Source organism: Paroedura picta, chromosome 7 (genome assembly GCF_049243985.1).
Source record: "Paroedura picta isolate Pp20150507F chromosome 7, Ppicta_v3.0, whole genome shotgun sequence".
Lineage (NCBI taxonomy): Eukaryota > Metazoa > Chordata > Lepidosauria > Squamata > Gekkonidae > Paroedura > Paroedura picta.
The window spans coordinates 11673823-11690384 of record NC_135375.1 but is presented as its reverse complement, the minus strand read 5'-3'; the positions used below and the strand labels follow the sequence as shown (position 1 = coordinate 11690384).

The 16562-nt window shown below is 48.9% G+C and overlaps 1 protein-coding gene across 1 annotated transcript in view; it reads right to left on the bottom strand.

Moving 5' to 3' along the window:
* Positions 1-2073: 2073 nt before the first annotated feature.
* Positions 2074-16562, bottom strand: part of ARK2C (arkadia (RNF111) C-terminal like ring finger ubiquitin ligase 2C) — a 65643-nt gene continuing 51154 nt past the window's right edge. Inside the window, exons 2-8 of the mRNA XM_077346717.1 lie at positions 11027-11318; positions 9379-9504; positions 7997-8126; positions 6649-6753; positions 4882-4977; positions 3343-3449; positions 2074-2735 (exon numbers count right to left, since the gene is read on the bottom strand). Of these exons, the coding sequence (XP_077202832.1) occupies positions 2618-2735; positions 3343-3449; positions 4882-4977; positions 6649-6753; positions 7997-8126; positions 9379-9504; positions 11027-11318 (974 nt within the window). The 3' untranslated portion in view covers positions 2074-2617. The remainder of the gene's footprint in view (positions 2736-3342; positions 3450-4881; positions 4978-6648; positions 6754-7996; positions 8127-9378; positions 9505-11026; positions 11319-16562) is intronic.

Genomic DNA, 16562 nt, shown 5'->3' with positions numbered 1-16562 from the left:
CCAAGACATGTCTCACCCTCGACCGTCAATGCACTTGATGGGTTTCAAAATCCAGTTTCAGAATTTATATATATATATTTATCACATGTGTTTTCACAGTAAAATCACCTCTGTATGGCAAATGCTGGATTATGGTTTGACGTCACATCGGTTAGATGAGGGCACAACTGTAGCACATTCTAGGTTTCCTTGTGCCAAAAATATCCAATCCCCTGTACATTTTGCTGTTTGGAATCGAGTATGTGCTGTGCCGTATTATGTTTCGACTGCACCAATGGGGCTCTATCGGATATATGGCGATTTTGTTTTTTTTTTCAAGCAGCTCCAAAAAGTTTCAGGATGGCTTTCCAGCTGAATGTCCCCTTCCCCACCCCCACCCCCGGGTCATGCATGCTCCTTCGAAACCGTCCTGAAAGCTACAAAGAGTTCATCGTTTTACAAAATAAATACAAAGAGCTGGATATAAAGCAGGAGGAGGGGGTGATCTCTGCCCCTCTTCCACTCCTTTGGAGGCCGAGATGGGAAGGTTAGACAGGATCTAAGAGATTGTTTCCTACTATGCTTTTTGCACCAGTTTAGGAATTTAAGGTAGAAAGGAGGACAGGCAGAGGCGGTCTTGGGGTCCCATTCTGGACTTTTGTATGTGTGCGAATGGGACTTGTGCTTTTCGTGTTTTCAAGAGAAGGCAGAATCCATTTCTTGTAGCCTTTCAGACTCGCTTTCTGTCCAGTTAGCCTTGACCAAAGGCTGTGAGCACACAGGGCCTTCTGCTAGGACAAAGGGGGGGGGTCATCACCTCCCCCCACCCACATCCACCTCCCCAGATAACGCTTGCTTCCTCCCCACAATCTCTGAATGTCCCTGCAAACCAGCTTTCAAAATCACCCTTTCTTCAAAATAAGGTTGCCAGCTCCTGGTAGGGAAACCTATGGAGATTTCAAGGGGTGGAGCCCAAAGTGAGAGGAAATTGGGGAGGACGGGGGCTCCAGCAGGACATAAGGCCATGGAGTCCCCCCCTCTAAAGCAGCCATATTCTCCAGGGGAACTGATCCCTGCTGTCTGGAGACGGATGGTGATTTTGGAAAATCTTCAGTCCCTACATGGGGTTGGGCCAACCCTGCTTCCAAAAAGCAAATGGGGGAACCGGCCATTTTGTGTCAAGCCAACAGTGGAAGAAGTATCAAATTAATCCTACCTTGGTCTCATTTGATCAAAGGGGTCCCCAATCCCACCCCCGTAGGTAGGCTACCCGATGACCCCTTTTCTGATAACCACCAAGAATTCTGAAAGAGTGGGTGGGGCCAGGTAGGCCTTTTGCTCAGGAAGGCTTCTGATTGGCCCCTGGAGATTTGATTGGCTGTGCATCTTTTTTTTTAAAACATTGGTCCAGCAGTAGCTGCCATCGCAGCTTGAGGATCTTCGCCGCAGCGGCCATTTTGTGGCTGGCTCCATCTCCCACGGCCTCCATTTGGCAGCTTAGCCCACCACAAAATCGCAGTGAAGGCCACAGGCTCAAAAAGTTTGGGGAACCCAGTTGGGGGAAGGGTTTTTGGTCCAAATATAAGAAAGCCGGCAACCTAATTATTCCGAGACTCATGAGCTTCAGGAAGCATTTGAAAACTGCTCATGGAAACATTGCCTACCCTTTTTCTTGGGGCGCGCCTGTTCAGACATAGTGGAAGGAAGCAAGCGATAATCGAACACTGTACCCTCGGGTCATGCCTCCGGCGCCGCGCCTAAGGGAGAAAGACGTTTCCGGAAATCCCCCCTTCCCCCGTTGACTTCCCATTCTCCCTTCCCAACGTTTCCTTTTTAAAGGCTCTCTCTGCAACCTTGATTCTAAGCTAGTAAACGCTGCTGAGGGAGAAGGGGAAAAAAAAGAATCATTCCCGACCCCCATCGAAATGTAAACAAGGTCCCGCCCCACCCCTCTTTTCACCTAAGCAATGGAAGAATTTCTATTCCCTCTCTCTCTCGGTCGTGCATTCTCTTGCTACGTCTCCAGCCAGGTACTGAAGCAAGGGATCTTTATGCGAAAAAAACAAATATTTCCCCCCGACCCCCTCCCCGCCCCCCCAACAAAACGTTTGGTGTGCATTCGATAACAGCGACACATCCACCACGAGATGACGGGCCACCAAGACAACACCTCTAAGCGCACATGCTCCAGTAGCCATCCATTGAAACAGCTAAAGAACCCCTAATGCATTTCTACTTGTTTCGAGAGGTATATATATACTATCCTTGTGAGAAGCAGGAATTGAGAAGCCGTCACTAGAACACTATGCGCCGCCGTCCACGCAACCAACTCTCCCCGCAGGGCGTTCCAGCTGCGTCCCCGCGCATCTCTCCGCCCTCGGGGCTGCCGGGATCTCTTCCTACCTCTAGGCATTATAACCACCAAATCGTCTTCGTCGTCCTCGTTTCCTTTTTGCGATTTGTGTTTCTCTTCTTCTCTCTCTTTTTTAAATAAGCTGCAAAGGAGGTTGCAGGGCTTTCTTCAAAACAAACAAAATAAATCGAATGGCTCAGAAGGCAAAATTCTGCTGCGTGGGACGTCGCGCGCCCCGGGCCAGGACCAATTAAAGAGAGGACACCTCTGGCAACCGGGCGGGTTTCAGCTGTCCGAGCCCAGCTGGGTTTCAATGTCCACGCGGCAGATGGGGCATTTCTTGCTGGTCGCTAGCCACTGGTCCACGCACACTTGGTGGAAAAGGTGCATGCACGGCAACCTCCTAGGGGAGGGAAGCAGAAAGACCCGGTTAGTCATGGGAATTGTAGTTCATGGCCATCTGGAGAGCCATAGTTTGCCCCCCCCCCTTGCTAAACTCCACCCTTGAAAACCGCCATTCCTCCCTGAGAACTGACAGGGTTGCTACTCTCCAAGTGGCTCCTAGAATCATAGAATCATAGAATCATAGAATCATAGAATCATAGAATCATAGAATCATAGAATCATGGAATCATAGAATCATAGAATCATAGAATCATAGAATCATAGAATCATAGAATCATAGAGCTGGGAGGGACCTCCTGGGTCCTGCAGTTCTCCTGCTATTACAATCGATTTCCAGATGACCGAGATCAGTTCCCCTGGAGAAAACAGCTGCATTGTAGGGGGAACTGCATGAGTCTCGACCCCACTGAAGTCCTTCGTCTCCCCAAGCCCTGCCCTTCCTTGGTTCCACCTCCAAAATTTCCAGGTATGGCCCAATCTGGAGTAGGCACCCTCTTAAGCCGCTGTTTCCCCCAGGGCAACTGACCCCCATAGCCCGGAGATCAGGTGTAATTCCAGGAGAAATCCAGGCCCCACCTTGCAACCCTACAGGGGATGCTTTATACCTCACGTCCTCGCCGTCTTCCAGCATCGAGAGACAGATGGTGCACTTCTCGTCCGTGTCCGACTCCTCCCCCTCTTCTTTCTCTGCTTTGCTCTCTTGCGGTCTCCTCTGTGGGCAGGAGCAAAAGACACCGGTGCATTAGCAAGGGGCCAGCTGGCCCAGAGCACGGCTGTCGAAACAGGCAAGAACTGTGGGCTTCCCTGTGTAGAATCATAGAATCATAGAGCTGGAAGGGGCCATACAGACCATCTAGTCCAACCCCCTGCTCAACGCAGGATCAGCCCAAAGCATCCTAAAGCATCCAAGAAAAGTGTGTATCTAACCTTTGCTTGAAGACTGCCAGTGAGGGGGAGCTCACCACCTCCTTAGGCAGCCTATTCCACTGCTGAACTACTCTGACTATGAAAGATTATTTCCCTGATATCTAGCCTATATCGTTGTACTTGAAGTTTAAACCCATTACTGCGTGTCCTCTCCTCTGCAGCCAACAGAAATAGCATCCTGCCCTCCTCCAAGTGACAACCTTTCAAATACTTAAAGAGGGCTATCATGTCCCCTCTCAACCTCCTTTTCTCCAGGCTGAACATTCCCAAGTCCCTCAACCTATCTTCATAGGGCTTGGTCTCTTGGCCCCAGATCATCTTCGTCGCTCTCCTCTGTACCCTTTCAATTTTATCGACGTCCTTCTTGAAGTGAGGCCTCCAGAACTGCACACAGTACTCCAGGTGTGGTCTGACCTGCCCAACTAAATAAAATCCCATACAGGGAGGGATGCTGAGCCTCATTAGTGCCGTGCCTGTTGATGTGAGGCGGGAGAGGTTGATGGATGCCTGTCAGGCTGTGCCAGAAGGGAAGAACAGCATGGCCACCAGGGTATAATATGTAGCATGTGCTACGAGCCCCGCATTTTCAGGGGCCCTTCACAGTGCCTTTCCCCCCATGGATCAGGGCCGTAGCCTTTCTCCTTCCCCCTTTCCCCTTTCCACTTTGCAGTGGCCCTCTGTCCTCAGTCTGAAGAAGAAGAAGAGTTGGTTTTTATATCCCAGTTTTCACTACCCAAAGGAGTCTCAAAGCAGCTTACATTTGCCTTCCCTTCCTCTCCCCACAGCAGACACCCTGTGAGGGAGGTGGGGCTGAGAGAGCTCTGACAGGAGGACTGCTCTGTGAGAACAGCACTATCTGGACTGTGACTCATCCCAAGATCAGCCAGCTGTCTGCAGGCGGAGGTATGGAGAATCAAATTAAAAGCTGCCACTCTTAACCCCACTACACCATGCTGACTCTTCAGTTAAGTGAGATTGGCACAAATTCCCTCAGGAAACGTCATAGAGTAGGGCTCTGGATCCAGGATTTCTCTCAGACCTTAATCTAAAACAGAAGGGTCCTCTCCGTTAACCTGAGTCAGGAAGATTGTGTAGACAGGGATGAGAATTGTGCATCCCAATGGTGACCAGCCTGTTGTATCGGGCCACAGTCCTGTCTACCTCTCCAGTGGGGCCCAGCCAGGGCCAGAAGCCAGATGTGCTGTTCTGGCCTTTACCTTCTTGTACTTGTGAGGGAAAGTAAACCGTTCGATGGTGTTCTGCACGGCCCCCCTGTTCACACTTCCTAGCCTGTCTTCCAGTTGCAACAGCTCCTGAAAGAGAAAAACAAAACAAGGGGTGAATTGGGGACCTTTTCCGAGATCAGCCACTGGAACGGAAGAAGAAGAAGAGTTAGGTTTTATACCCCACTTTTTACACCGGCTTACAATCGCCTTCTCTTCCTCGCCTCACAACAGACAACCTGTGAGGTAGATGGAGCTGAGAGAGCTCTTGCAGAACTGCAAGAAAAGAACGAGGCTCCTGCTGCACTTGGCTCCCCACTCCCCTTCCGAGCTTTCCTAATCATGTGCTGAACTCTTTCTGTTTCAATGGGGGGGGGGGATAGAAGAAGACCCAAGTTCAAATTGATCTGAATTCAGCAGGCTCCACAATGGAATAAAGTAAGTGCAGAATCAGCCCTGGAAAGTTCCTGGTTGAGTCCCTGGCAAGCAACAACTTTGTTTTGAGATATTCCCCAGGCACCTTCAATAAAACTGTTAGCAGAATTCTTCCCTTGTACAGTCCTTGGCTGTTCATTACCATGTTTTGCTTTTGCTGGCCTGTCCTTGCCTCCTTTTCTTGCTCTTCATCTGTCTTCTTGAAGTCTTTTCATGGCTGCCTGCTCATTCTTTGAAACAAAATCTTTCCAACCCCAAATATCTCAGCCCCTCCCCCGGATTTCTTTTCCTCCTGGGTTTTGTTTGTTTATTGACGAGACTGTCATTTCTCCTTCACTTCAAACTAGAGGACTTGGTGTTATTTTTAATTCTTTCTTTCTCCGTCCTTTCTTTTCACAGTCCTTAGGAGTTGGTTCTTAGATGCTGCTTTTCTCTACCCAAAGGAGTCTCAAAGCGGCTTCCAATCGCCTTCCCCTTCCTCTCCCCACAACAGTCACCCCGTGAGGGAGGGGAGGCTGAGAGAGCCCTGAGATTACTGAAGAAGAAGAAGAAGAAGAAGAAGAAGAAGAGTTGGTTCTTATATGCCGCTTTTCTCTACCCAAAGGAGTCTCAAATCAGCTTACAGTTGCCTTCCTTTTCCTCTCCCCACAACAAAAAATATAACACGGTTTGACTAGTTCTGCATCCTTCTGAAATAAGAGAGGGCACTGTGTAAGGATGTCAGCTCTTTAATAGAGTTGTCTTGGTGGAATCGTGCCTGGCGGAACAACTCCATATTGCAAGCCCTGTGGAACTGCTTAAGATCACAGAGGGCTCTGATCTCATCGGCAAAGCATTCCACCAAGCTGGGGCCAGGACTGAAAAGACCCTGGATCCCTGGTAGAGACCAGTTTGATTTGGGAGGGGGGGGGGAGTCAGGGATCCTAATCAGATTTCGATCTCTAGCTTTAAGTGCTCTTGGAAGAAACATAAAGGAAGAGGTGGTTCTGCAGATCTGTTTATATTATCTCTCAGACAGGATGGACAAAACACAATGGTAGTCAATAAGGCCTGTTCACTGTTGGGTTAAAATTAATCCTTGCTACATACACACAAAAGTACACACACCATCCTGAATTAAGAAACCCGTCTACACATGTCCCTCGGGAAAGGGTCATGTTTGAAGAAGAAGAAGAAGAAGAAGAAGAAGAAGAAGAAGAAGAAGAAGAAGAAGAAGAAGAAGAAGAAGAAGAAGAAGAAGAAGAAGAAGAGTTGGTTCTTATATACTGCTCTTCTCTACCTGAAGATGTCTCAAAGCTGCTTACAGATTGACGCAAGTGGACTTACTTCATAACTCTCCCTCACGGCAGACGTGTGTCTATTTGGATTCAATCCCTGAAGAGCAAGAAGTTGAAGCTGAGGATAGGGGTAGTTTCTGATTTCGTGGATGACCTGCAAGGTGGAGAAACTTTTAATTAAAACATCCGACAAAAGCAAGTGTGACACTCAAAGTGAAGAAAAATGGGTTATCGACAGGGGCTCATGGGAATTGTAGTCCATGGACATCTGGAGGGCCGCAGTTTGACTACCCCTGCACTTGAATCTAAGGTGGTCCCAGTTAGTTCTTGGTGGGAGACCACCAAGGACCTCTAGGGTCACTAAGCAGAGGCAAGCAATGGCCAACCCCCTAGTCTTCTTGTGTAGGATTTCTCCCCTACAGGAATGTTCATGATTGCCCCCATGAAGAATTAGAGCAAACGCTGGCAAGGGCTCATGGGAATTGTAGTCCATGGACATCTGGAGGACCACAGGTTGACTAACCCTGATTAAGAGTACTGGAGAGTTAGGACACTGGAACTGGAACTGGCCTGGAAACAGCAGAAAATTGTGGGGAGGCGTGTTAGAATCATAGAATCATAGAATATAGAGTTGGAAGGGACCTCATGGGTCATCCAGTCCAACCCCTGCACTATGCAGGACATACTTACTGAGTTGTTACTGTGGGGTGCAAGGGGGGACCGATCTTCCTCACTGTGTGATGATGTCACTTCCAGCACAACCCAGAAGCGAAGGCCTCACACCATGCTGACTCTCTATCGCTTGCCTGCATTGCTCCAAGGCTACACCGGCACTTCTGGGTTGCACAGGAAGTGATGTCATTGCACAGAGAGGAAGATCACCCTCCCCCTTCCGCTGGCCTGCTTCTGCCTGATGACCAGACAAACATCTTCTTTATTAAATCTGAGCCAGAACGAGTTCCGGATGTAACCTCATTTTCCATTGAGCCACTGAAGAAAATTCGTTATTTTGAAAATGAGCTGATATCTGGAAGTCGTTCTGGCTCAGATTTAATGAAGAAGGCTCTTTACGGGGACTGCTTGCTATTTGTCGGCTTCTTTCTGAAGCAGCTGACTGGTCTCTCTATCAAAGACCAGGTGAGCATCGGCAGCCATCGGCATCAACTGCCAGGAGTTTGCCTGTCTCGGGTGGGCACCTAAAGTAACCTGGGCCCATTCTGCACACATAGGATAATGTACTTTCAATGTACTTTGGCAGCTAGGTTTTCCTGTGCAGAACAGGAAAATCTACTTTGAAATTGCATTCAAAGTGCATTATCTATTGTGTGCTGAATAGCGCCTGGAAAAGTTTTTCCGAGTGATGGACAGACCCCAGATAGGATTTGGGCTTCACTCACCATTTGCGTCGAGGATGTGCTTCGGGGGAAGTGGTGTATCCTTTGCGTTGCTAAGTAATGCTGATAATGTTGTGGAACGGACCTCACTTGGAACTGATTGTGAGTCAAGCCGGCATCGACGCTGAGGTCCCTGGAAAGGAGAAACCCAGACAAATAATGGATTCCCTCTTGCTCTTTGGACACTGCTGAACATACTGAGTCAAGTTGTCACTCTGTGTTGCTAGGAATTGCAAATTACCTTCCTTTGTCATAGAGTTGGACGGGGCAATATAGGGCATCTAGTCCAATCACAGACTTGGAAGGGGCCATACAGGCCATGAAGTCCCACCCCCTGCTCAATACAGGATCAGCCTCAAGCATCCAGGAGAAGCATCTGTCCAGCCGATGCTTGAAGATGGTCAATGTGGGGGAGCCCATCACCTCCTTAGGCAGCCCTTTCCACTGCTGAACTAGACTCCTAGAATCCTAGAGTGGGAAGGGGCCACAGAGGCCATCTAGTCCCATCCCCTGCTCAATGCAGGATCAGCCTCAAGCAACCAGGATAAGGATCTGTCCAGCTGCTGTTTGAAGACTGCCAAGTATAGCTAACTTGGTGAGGTGTTTGAAATTATAACGTAATTAACCAAGCAAGGATCTATCCCCTTATTGAGCAGGACAGTTTGTCACAGTTAGGAGATGAGCTCAATGAACTATACATTTGGGAAGCTCGATTCATTGGGAGCGTCTTATTCGAAATATCTCCTCGCTTGTCATCGGCTTATGTTTGGGTAAAATATCTTTATGGGCTCACGTAATTGCTGCGATTAGCTGTGCAATAGGAATGGATGTTATAATTTTCTGATGAATTAGACAATGTTAAAGTGCAATATCGTCAGGCGTTCGTCAAGGATTTAAACGGAAGCAAAGATTCTCTAACAGCGCCATCAGTTCAGTGGAGCCGCAACAAAGCCAGCTTACGGCCACGGTATGCCTCTTGCCAAGAATTAAACGATTTGACACAGGGAAGCTCCCCAAAACACTTAGGGCTTCTGCAATGCATGGATCTGCATCTATCCTGATCTGAGACACCCAAAACGATCCTGTTGGCACAGAATTCTCCTGAATCTCCAGCTTCTCCAGAGGAACTGATCTCTTGTCATCTGGAGGTCAGCTTTAAAAATGAGATTTCTCCAGGCACTACCGGGGGGGGGGGGGGTTACCAGAAACCTTGTCTCTCCCCTTTTTTCGGCACATATCTTGCCTGCAACATAAGAGTTCCACAGCACACAATCAAGGGTCGCCTGTACACTAACCATGCATCCATTGTCACTTGTGAATGGGGCCAAGGAAGGCCCTGGGGAGATGTGTTTGGACCTGATGCCTCTAACTGAGAAATGGCTTACCAGTCCGTTCCTTCCGCTAGGTATCTGGGCTGAGGCCCCATTGGCTGCGGCGTCTGGAGTTGATGGCCAAATTCGAAGCTCGGATGTAACCGATGCGTTTGGATAGACACCCGCTCCTGATTCCGCCTGCAGGGGGCGAGGAAGGAAAAGGAGGGAAATGACGAGGCGAGACGACAGCCATGTTGTGACCGCCAAGCAAAACATCCGCATCGGTCCATTCAGAGGCTGGGTGAAGGAGGAGGAAGTGGACGGGAGAAGTGGTCTTGCTGAGTCAGGCCATGGATTCATCTGGCCCATGCAGTCCCCAGAAACCCTGGGAGGGCACTGCAGAGAGATGGGTCTCAGGCCAGCTGCCCACAGGATCTATATCAGACTTTTGCAACGTTTTTAAATGTTGAGAACATTCTTCAGGCTTCAAGGAACCCCAGAGGTTGTGCGATGCGCACGAATGGAGAATTAAACTCTTCACAGTCCTCCACACCTGTTTATATGGCTAACCTTTTAAAAGTGCAGTCCATTACGGCAGGGGTAGTCAACCTGTGGTCCTCCAGATGTCCATGGACTACAATTCCCATGAGCCCCTGCCAGCAAATGCTGGCAGGGGCTCATGGGAATTGTAGTCCATGGACATCTGGAGGACCACCGGTTGACTACCCCTGCATTATGGACACCCTCCCAGATTGTTGTTTTAGTAGCTGTTCTCTACTGCCCCTCAGGCATGAGGATCTTTCAGGCTTTGGCAAAGACCCCTGAAAGACCCCTTGTGTGCTTCAGCACGCTTTGGCCGCTTTGCTGGCCATTCAAGCCGGAAGTAGCTAGTGCCTGTGTGTGAGAAATGGGCAGAAATGGGCAGAACAGGAACATCAGGGGTGCAGTGACCAGGAGTGTGACATCACTTCCTGGAAAACCTGGAAGTGACCTCACCCCCTCTAGGAATTGGCCAAAACTCTATGGAAAACCTATAGAATTTTTAGTGATTCCTTAGAAAGGAGTGATGTCACTTCTGGGAAAGGACTGATGTCATTTCCACTCAGAGCAGCAGTGAGAAACACTGGCTGGGGTCCAACAATCGTAGTCCCTTTATCCTACGCATAACACGAAACAGGCTCAATTATTATAAGGGATGCCAGCTTCATGACACCTGGGCACTTTTGGCACTCTATGGTAAAACCACAGAATTTCCCGCGATTCCTACCAAGGAGTGATGTCACTTCCGGGAGAGGACTGATGTCATTTCCGCTCAGACTAGTGGTGGGAAACACTGGGTGGGGGCTGATGACTGTAGTCCTCATTAGCCTATGCATAAAAGGTAAAGGTAAAGGTATCCCCTGTGCAAGCACTGAGTCATGTCTGACCCTTGGGGTGACGCCCTCTAGTGTTTTCATGGCAGACTCAATACGGGGTGGTTTGTCAGTGCCTTCCCCAGTCATTACCATTTACCCTCCAGCAAGAGCAAGCTGGGTACTCATTTTACCGACCTCGGAAGGATGGAAGGCTGAGTCAACCTTGAGCCGGCTGCTGGGATTGAACTCCCAACCTCATGGGCAAAGCTTTCAGGCGGCTGCCTTACCACTCTGCGCCACAAGAGGCTCTATGCATAAACAGGCTCAATTATTACATGGGACACCTGGCGCCCTCCGACACTCACCTGGGATGAGGCATGAGCCTCCGGTGCTGGGCCTCGAGGAGCTGCTGCTGTAGGAGGTATTGCTGGTGTAGGGCCTGAGGTAGGAAAGAGGGTCCCGTCACATCCTGGAATGGCAGGGCAGGCAGAGGCGGCAGGGGCTGGTGGAGCGGGCCACTGTGCTGGTGAGCGGTTGCCACATGCGGCTGGACAGCGTGAGGCAGGGGGAAGTCAGCGGACATCTGAGGCTGGGGGCCCAGGTGGAAGTGCCGGCAGGAGGTAGCGTGAGGATGCTGAGACCTTTGAAAAGGAGCGCCTGCAGGAGAAGAGCAACTCACTGGTCAGAGGAAGGGGGAAGAGGAAGGCAAAGCAACCCAACATCCTGCTGGATGGATGGAGCCAGTGGGCAGCTGCACATACGAGGGTTGCCAGGCAACCTCCACAGAAACCATAAAGTTTCTGCCGATTCCTAGAGCTACCGATTGGCACTTCTGGCTTATTCCTGGAAGTGATGTCACTACAGAGCAACAAGTGGGAGGCGGGAGGCGTAGCTGTTCCATCAGGATCTCCCTTACTACAGTGATCAGTTCTCCTAGAGCAGTTTTTTTTTTCAACCTTTTGATTGTGGAGGAGCCCCTAAAATAATTTTCAGACTCTGAGGAGCCCTGGAAGTGATGTCAGCTGGCCACGCCCCTTGCCATGCCTCCAGAAGTGACATCATTACCCACACCCTGATCCCTCCTTCTCCCAGCATTTACTACTACTATAGTGGCTCTGGCTAATGTAGGCCGGAAAGAAGAGTAGGAGCTGCCCTTACTACACCACTTCAGAACTCCCATGGACCCCCAGGAGATACACAGGCCCCTGGTTAGGAGTTCCTGTTTGAAAGGGTAGACTCTGTGGCAATTTTCCTTGCTGAGGGTCCTCCATTTCACAAACTGCACCCTCCCAAGGCTCTGCCCCCAAATCTCCAAGAATATCCCGGCAACACTAGGCTTTACCGGTTGCTAAGGCAATGGAAGGTCAGGTGACCTGAGTCTCCTGCCAACTCTGGGTTGGGAAATTCCTGGAGATTTGATGGTGGTGCCTGGAGATGATGAGGCTTAGAGGGAATAACATGCCATAGAGTCCTCCCTTCCTGCCAGCTGTTTCCTCCAGGGGAACAGATTTGTAGAATCATAGAGTTGGAAGGGACCACCAGGGTCATCAAATCCACACAAGACACTGGGCCTCAGTATGAGCTGAGCTGATGTTCTTTGTAGTTTCCACCATTCTTTAATGTTATTGTTGTTACTATGTTAATGTTGCTGTTGTTATCACCTTGTTATTACTATTAATGGAGTTATTTTCTTGTTTCATGTAAACGGCCCTGAATCTTCAGGGAGGGCGGCATAGATGTACCTCTGGGAACCAGAATGTCGTAGCAGGTCTCTGTAAGTCAAGTACAGAACCGTGGATTTCTCAATATAAACTCAGAAGAAGAAAAGAAATCACAGGGCAATATTGTGCAGTAGTCCTCTCCGTATTATTAATGAAAGTCAAAAAATAGAGTCATCTATTATAAGAGAGCTACCTTGGAAGAGCAACCACTGATGAAGACAGACAGAAAGCAGGTTATTTCACCTAGGATCCTGTTCTGGTTGACTCTTTATTTCGACTTTCATTAATAATACAGAGGGGGCTACTACACAACATTGCCTTGTGATTTCTTTTTTCCATTGGGTTACTATAAGTTGGCAGCTGCTGGACAGCACTAAACAAACAGAGATATGCAAACTCTGTCGTGTTGCCTTATCCCTCCCAAGCGGTTCCATTCCTTCTGGGTGGTCCTAATCTCTCTGACCTTTAGATAATCTGGACTCAACCTCCATTAAGTCTCGGTTAAGCCTAAATTAGGACCTCCGTATCAGGGCCGACAGACGTTAATGCTGGTCTGGCTTCCCTCCTCCGCAATCTGCTCCATTCCCTTCTTCTGCTTCGGCCCTGGATGTAAGCTGTGGACAACTTAACCATTAGAATAAAAGACTGATGAGCCAGTTTTAATTGGTGAGGTCGTGAGTTAAGAACAAATGCCTATCAGCTGCCAGGTCTCTTTTTAAGGCCATTTCCCTAGGAACAGACGTTGCTTTCCTTTCAAGTGTAGGCTTGGTTCATTGTATTGTAAGAGAGGTCTCCTGCCTGATTAGGCATGAACCTGCCTGAAACCACCTTCTCCAGAACCAGGCCATGAATTCACTGAGATGAGTACTGGCAACTCTGACTGGCAGTAGCTCTCCAGGGTTTCAGGCTGAGGTCTTTCCCATCATCTACTGCCTGTTCCTTTTAACTGGAGATGCTGGAGATTGAACCTGGGACCTTCTGCATAACCAAGTATATGCTCTGCCATTGAACCATGGTCCTTCCCCAAAGCCCTAGACATGACGCTACCTTCTACTGAATTGGACTCTTGGAAGAGGAAGAGGAAGAGGAAGAGGAGGAGGAGGAGGAGGAGGAGGAGGAGAAGGAGAGCTGGAACTAGAACTGTTTTTTTAGATTTTCCACTACTCAAAGGAGTACCAAAGCATCTTACAAACACCTTTCCCTTCCTCTCCACAGCAGACACCCTGTATGGTAGGTGGAGCTGAGAGGGCTCAAAGAGAATTGCTCTGCAAGAACAGCTCTAAGAGAACTGGGAGTGGGCCAACACCACTCAGATGACTGCATAACAGGAGGGGGGAGTCAAACTCAGTTCTCCAGACTACAGTCCACTGCTTTTAACCACTACACCACGCTGGCTCTCAAAGAGAGAGAGAGAGAGAAAGAGAGAGAGAGAGAGAGAGAGAGAGAGTCCTAACTGAACAACTGTTCTTCATGTAGGTAGCTGTGTTGGTCAGAAGCAGCAGAACAAATTTAGAGTCCAGTGGCCCCTTTAAGACCAACAAAGTTTTATTCAAAACTCGTACCCTGATTAAAACTTTGCTGGTCTTAAAGGTGCCTCCAGGCTCTAAATTTGTTCTGTTCTTCTTCACGGGGAGGCAATCAGAGAGGAAATGTACTCAAACTGAATGAATCAGGGCCCATCCTGCACACATTAGATAATTCACTTTCAGTGTGCTTCAGAAGTATATTTTACTACCCCACACAAGAAAATCAAGCTGCAAAAGCATATAGGAAATCCATTATCCAATGTGTGCAGAATGGATTTAGGACACAGGAGGAGATGATTTGAAAAATACCAGCAAATTCCTATTCTAATGATGCTAACTACACATCTCCTCCGATGCCCCCTGCAAGCCATTCTTCATATGCTGCTGAATAATGCTACAGATCTTGTATGTTCAAGGTCGGTATTGCCTACTCAAACTGGCAGCAGCTCTCTGGAATCTTAGGTTGAGGCCTATCAGATCACCTAATTTATTGATGCGGAACACATCTACTAGCGCGTTCCCTCAAACGGAGATGATACGGACACGACATCCATTGTCCCGGTTAGGGAGCTAGTAGATGGTGGCTGCCACTAGCAGAGCTGGGCTGCTGCCTAGGACTCTTCAAGGGCAGGACTGAGCTGGAAAGTGGGGCAGCGGCAGTGTGGCCACCCCAAAGGTAAGGAGGGGGGAGGAAGGGGAAAATATGTATGAGTCTCTCAGTGTGTGTTTATGTGTGTCTGAGAGGAGGGAGGGACCAGGGACAAGACTGGGGAGTGACAGGTAAGGGGAGAGAGGGTGGGGGTGGGGGGAGTATGGGAGTGGGGAGTGGGGAGGGACAAGGAAGCAAGTGGTACCACTCAAGAAAGTGAGTGGTAAGGAGGAGAGGCAAGGAAGGAGTGGGGGAGAAGGAATCTTTTTCCATGTGTGTGCATATGTGCGGTACCAGCCCCCCCTCCCTTATGTAGATGCTTTCCGCATAAGGTACGAGAATCCCTGTTGGAATATTTTTTAGTTTAATTTCTCTACTGCCCTTTCTCTGGGACTCAGGACGGTTTACAACAGATAAGATACATTTATAAAACATAACATAATATTCAATTAAATTGAAATCGTAAAAATTATTAAGACCGGCAATTTACAGGCGCTGTTAATTAAGCCAGGAAGTATAACGCCCTTTCTCAAAAGTGGGAGGGGATTAAGGAGAGATGTTCCTATGGCAGTTCAACGTAACCTGATATGTCCAGATGTGTATGTCCAGATGTGCGGAGAGAGGCCAGATACATCGATGAAGAAGAAGAAGAGTTGGTTCTTATATGCCACTTTTCTCTACCCGAAGGAGGCTCAAAGCAGCTTACAGTCGCCTTCCCTTTCCTCTCCCCACAACAGACACCCTGTGAGGGAGGTGAGGCTGAGAGAGCCCTGATATTACTGAAGAAGAAGAAGAGTTGGTTCTTATATGCCACTTTTCTCTACCTGAAGGAGGCTCAAAGCGGCTTACTGTCACCTTCCCTTTCCTCTCCCCACAACAGACACCCTGTGAGGGAGGGGAGGCTGAGAGAGCCCTGAGATTACTGAAGAAGAAGAAGAGTTGGTTCTTATATGCTGCTTTTCTCTACCCAAAGGAGTCTCAAAGTGGCTTCCAGTCGCCTTCCCTTTCCTCTCCCCACAACAGACACCCTGTGAGGGAAGTGAGGCTGAGAGAGCCCTGATATTACTGAAGAAGAAGAGTTGGTTCTTGTATGCCGCTTTTCTCTGCCCGAAGGAGTCTCAAAGCGGCTTACAGTCACCTTCCCATTCCTCTCCCCACAACAGACACCCTGTGAGGTGGGTGAGGTTGAGAGCGCCCTGATATCACTGCCCAGTCAGAACAGCTTTATCAGTGCCGTGGCGAGCCCAAGGTCACCCAGCTGGCTGCATGTGGGGGAGCGCAGAATCGAACCTGGCATGCCAGATTAGAAGTCCACACTCCTAACCACTACACCAAACTGTCTCACTCTCAGCCCCAGCTGTAGGCCTGGTGGAACAACTCTATTTTGCGGGCGCTGTGGAACTGCTTTAAGTCCTTCAGGGCCCTGATCTCGCTCAGAAAAGTGTACTGCTGTGGCCAAGAAAGTCCTGGTTCTTGCTGAGACTAACTTTACCTCTCTGGGGTCAGGGATCATTAGCAGACTTTCTGTCCTGAAGCGTAACATTCTCAAGATACGCCCATAATCTCCAAAATTTGAAGCAGCAGCTTTGCATAACAGGATGCCCAACAGACCTTGCCCACTGTCTAAAAACACTTGGCGGGTGCCAGAAAAGGCATTAGTGAGTACCATGTTGGGGACCTCTCTTATATTCAGTCGAAGACAGTTCAGTATGCTCTTAGGAAATCAGGGGTATGATATAAAGCTTTCTATGATGCAAAAGAGATCTCTTTGCATCTGCAGTCATTGGAAGCGCCTGTTTTGACGAGAGATTGATCCTGGCCATTTCTGCACGCAAAACATCAACTCTGACTCTGAGCTACAATTTAAAAGAGATGACTTAAAACTGCTCTGCAACAGTGCAAGATCTGAAGACTCAGGCTGGCTTTTTCCTGAATTAGAGCCAGACAGAGAGATCACCAAATCCTAAATTCTAGGATGAGTCCTACAGGAGACATGTGAAATTAA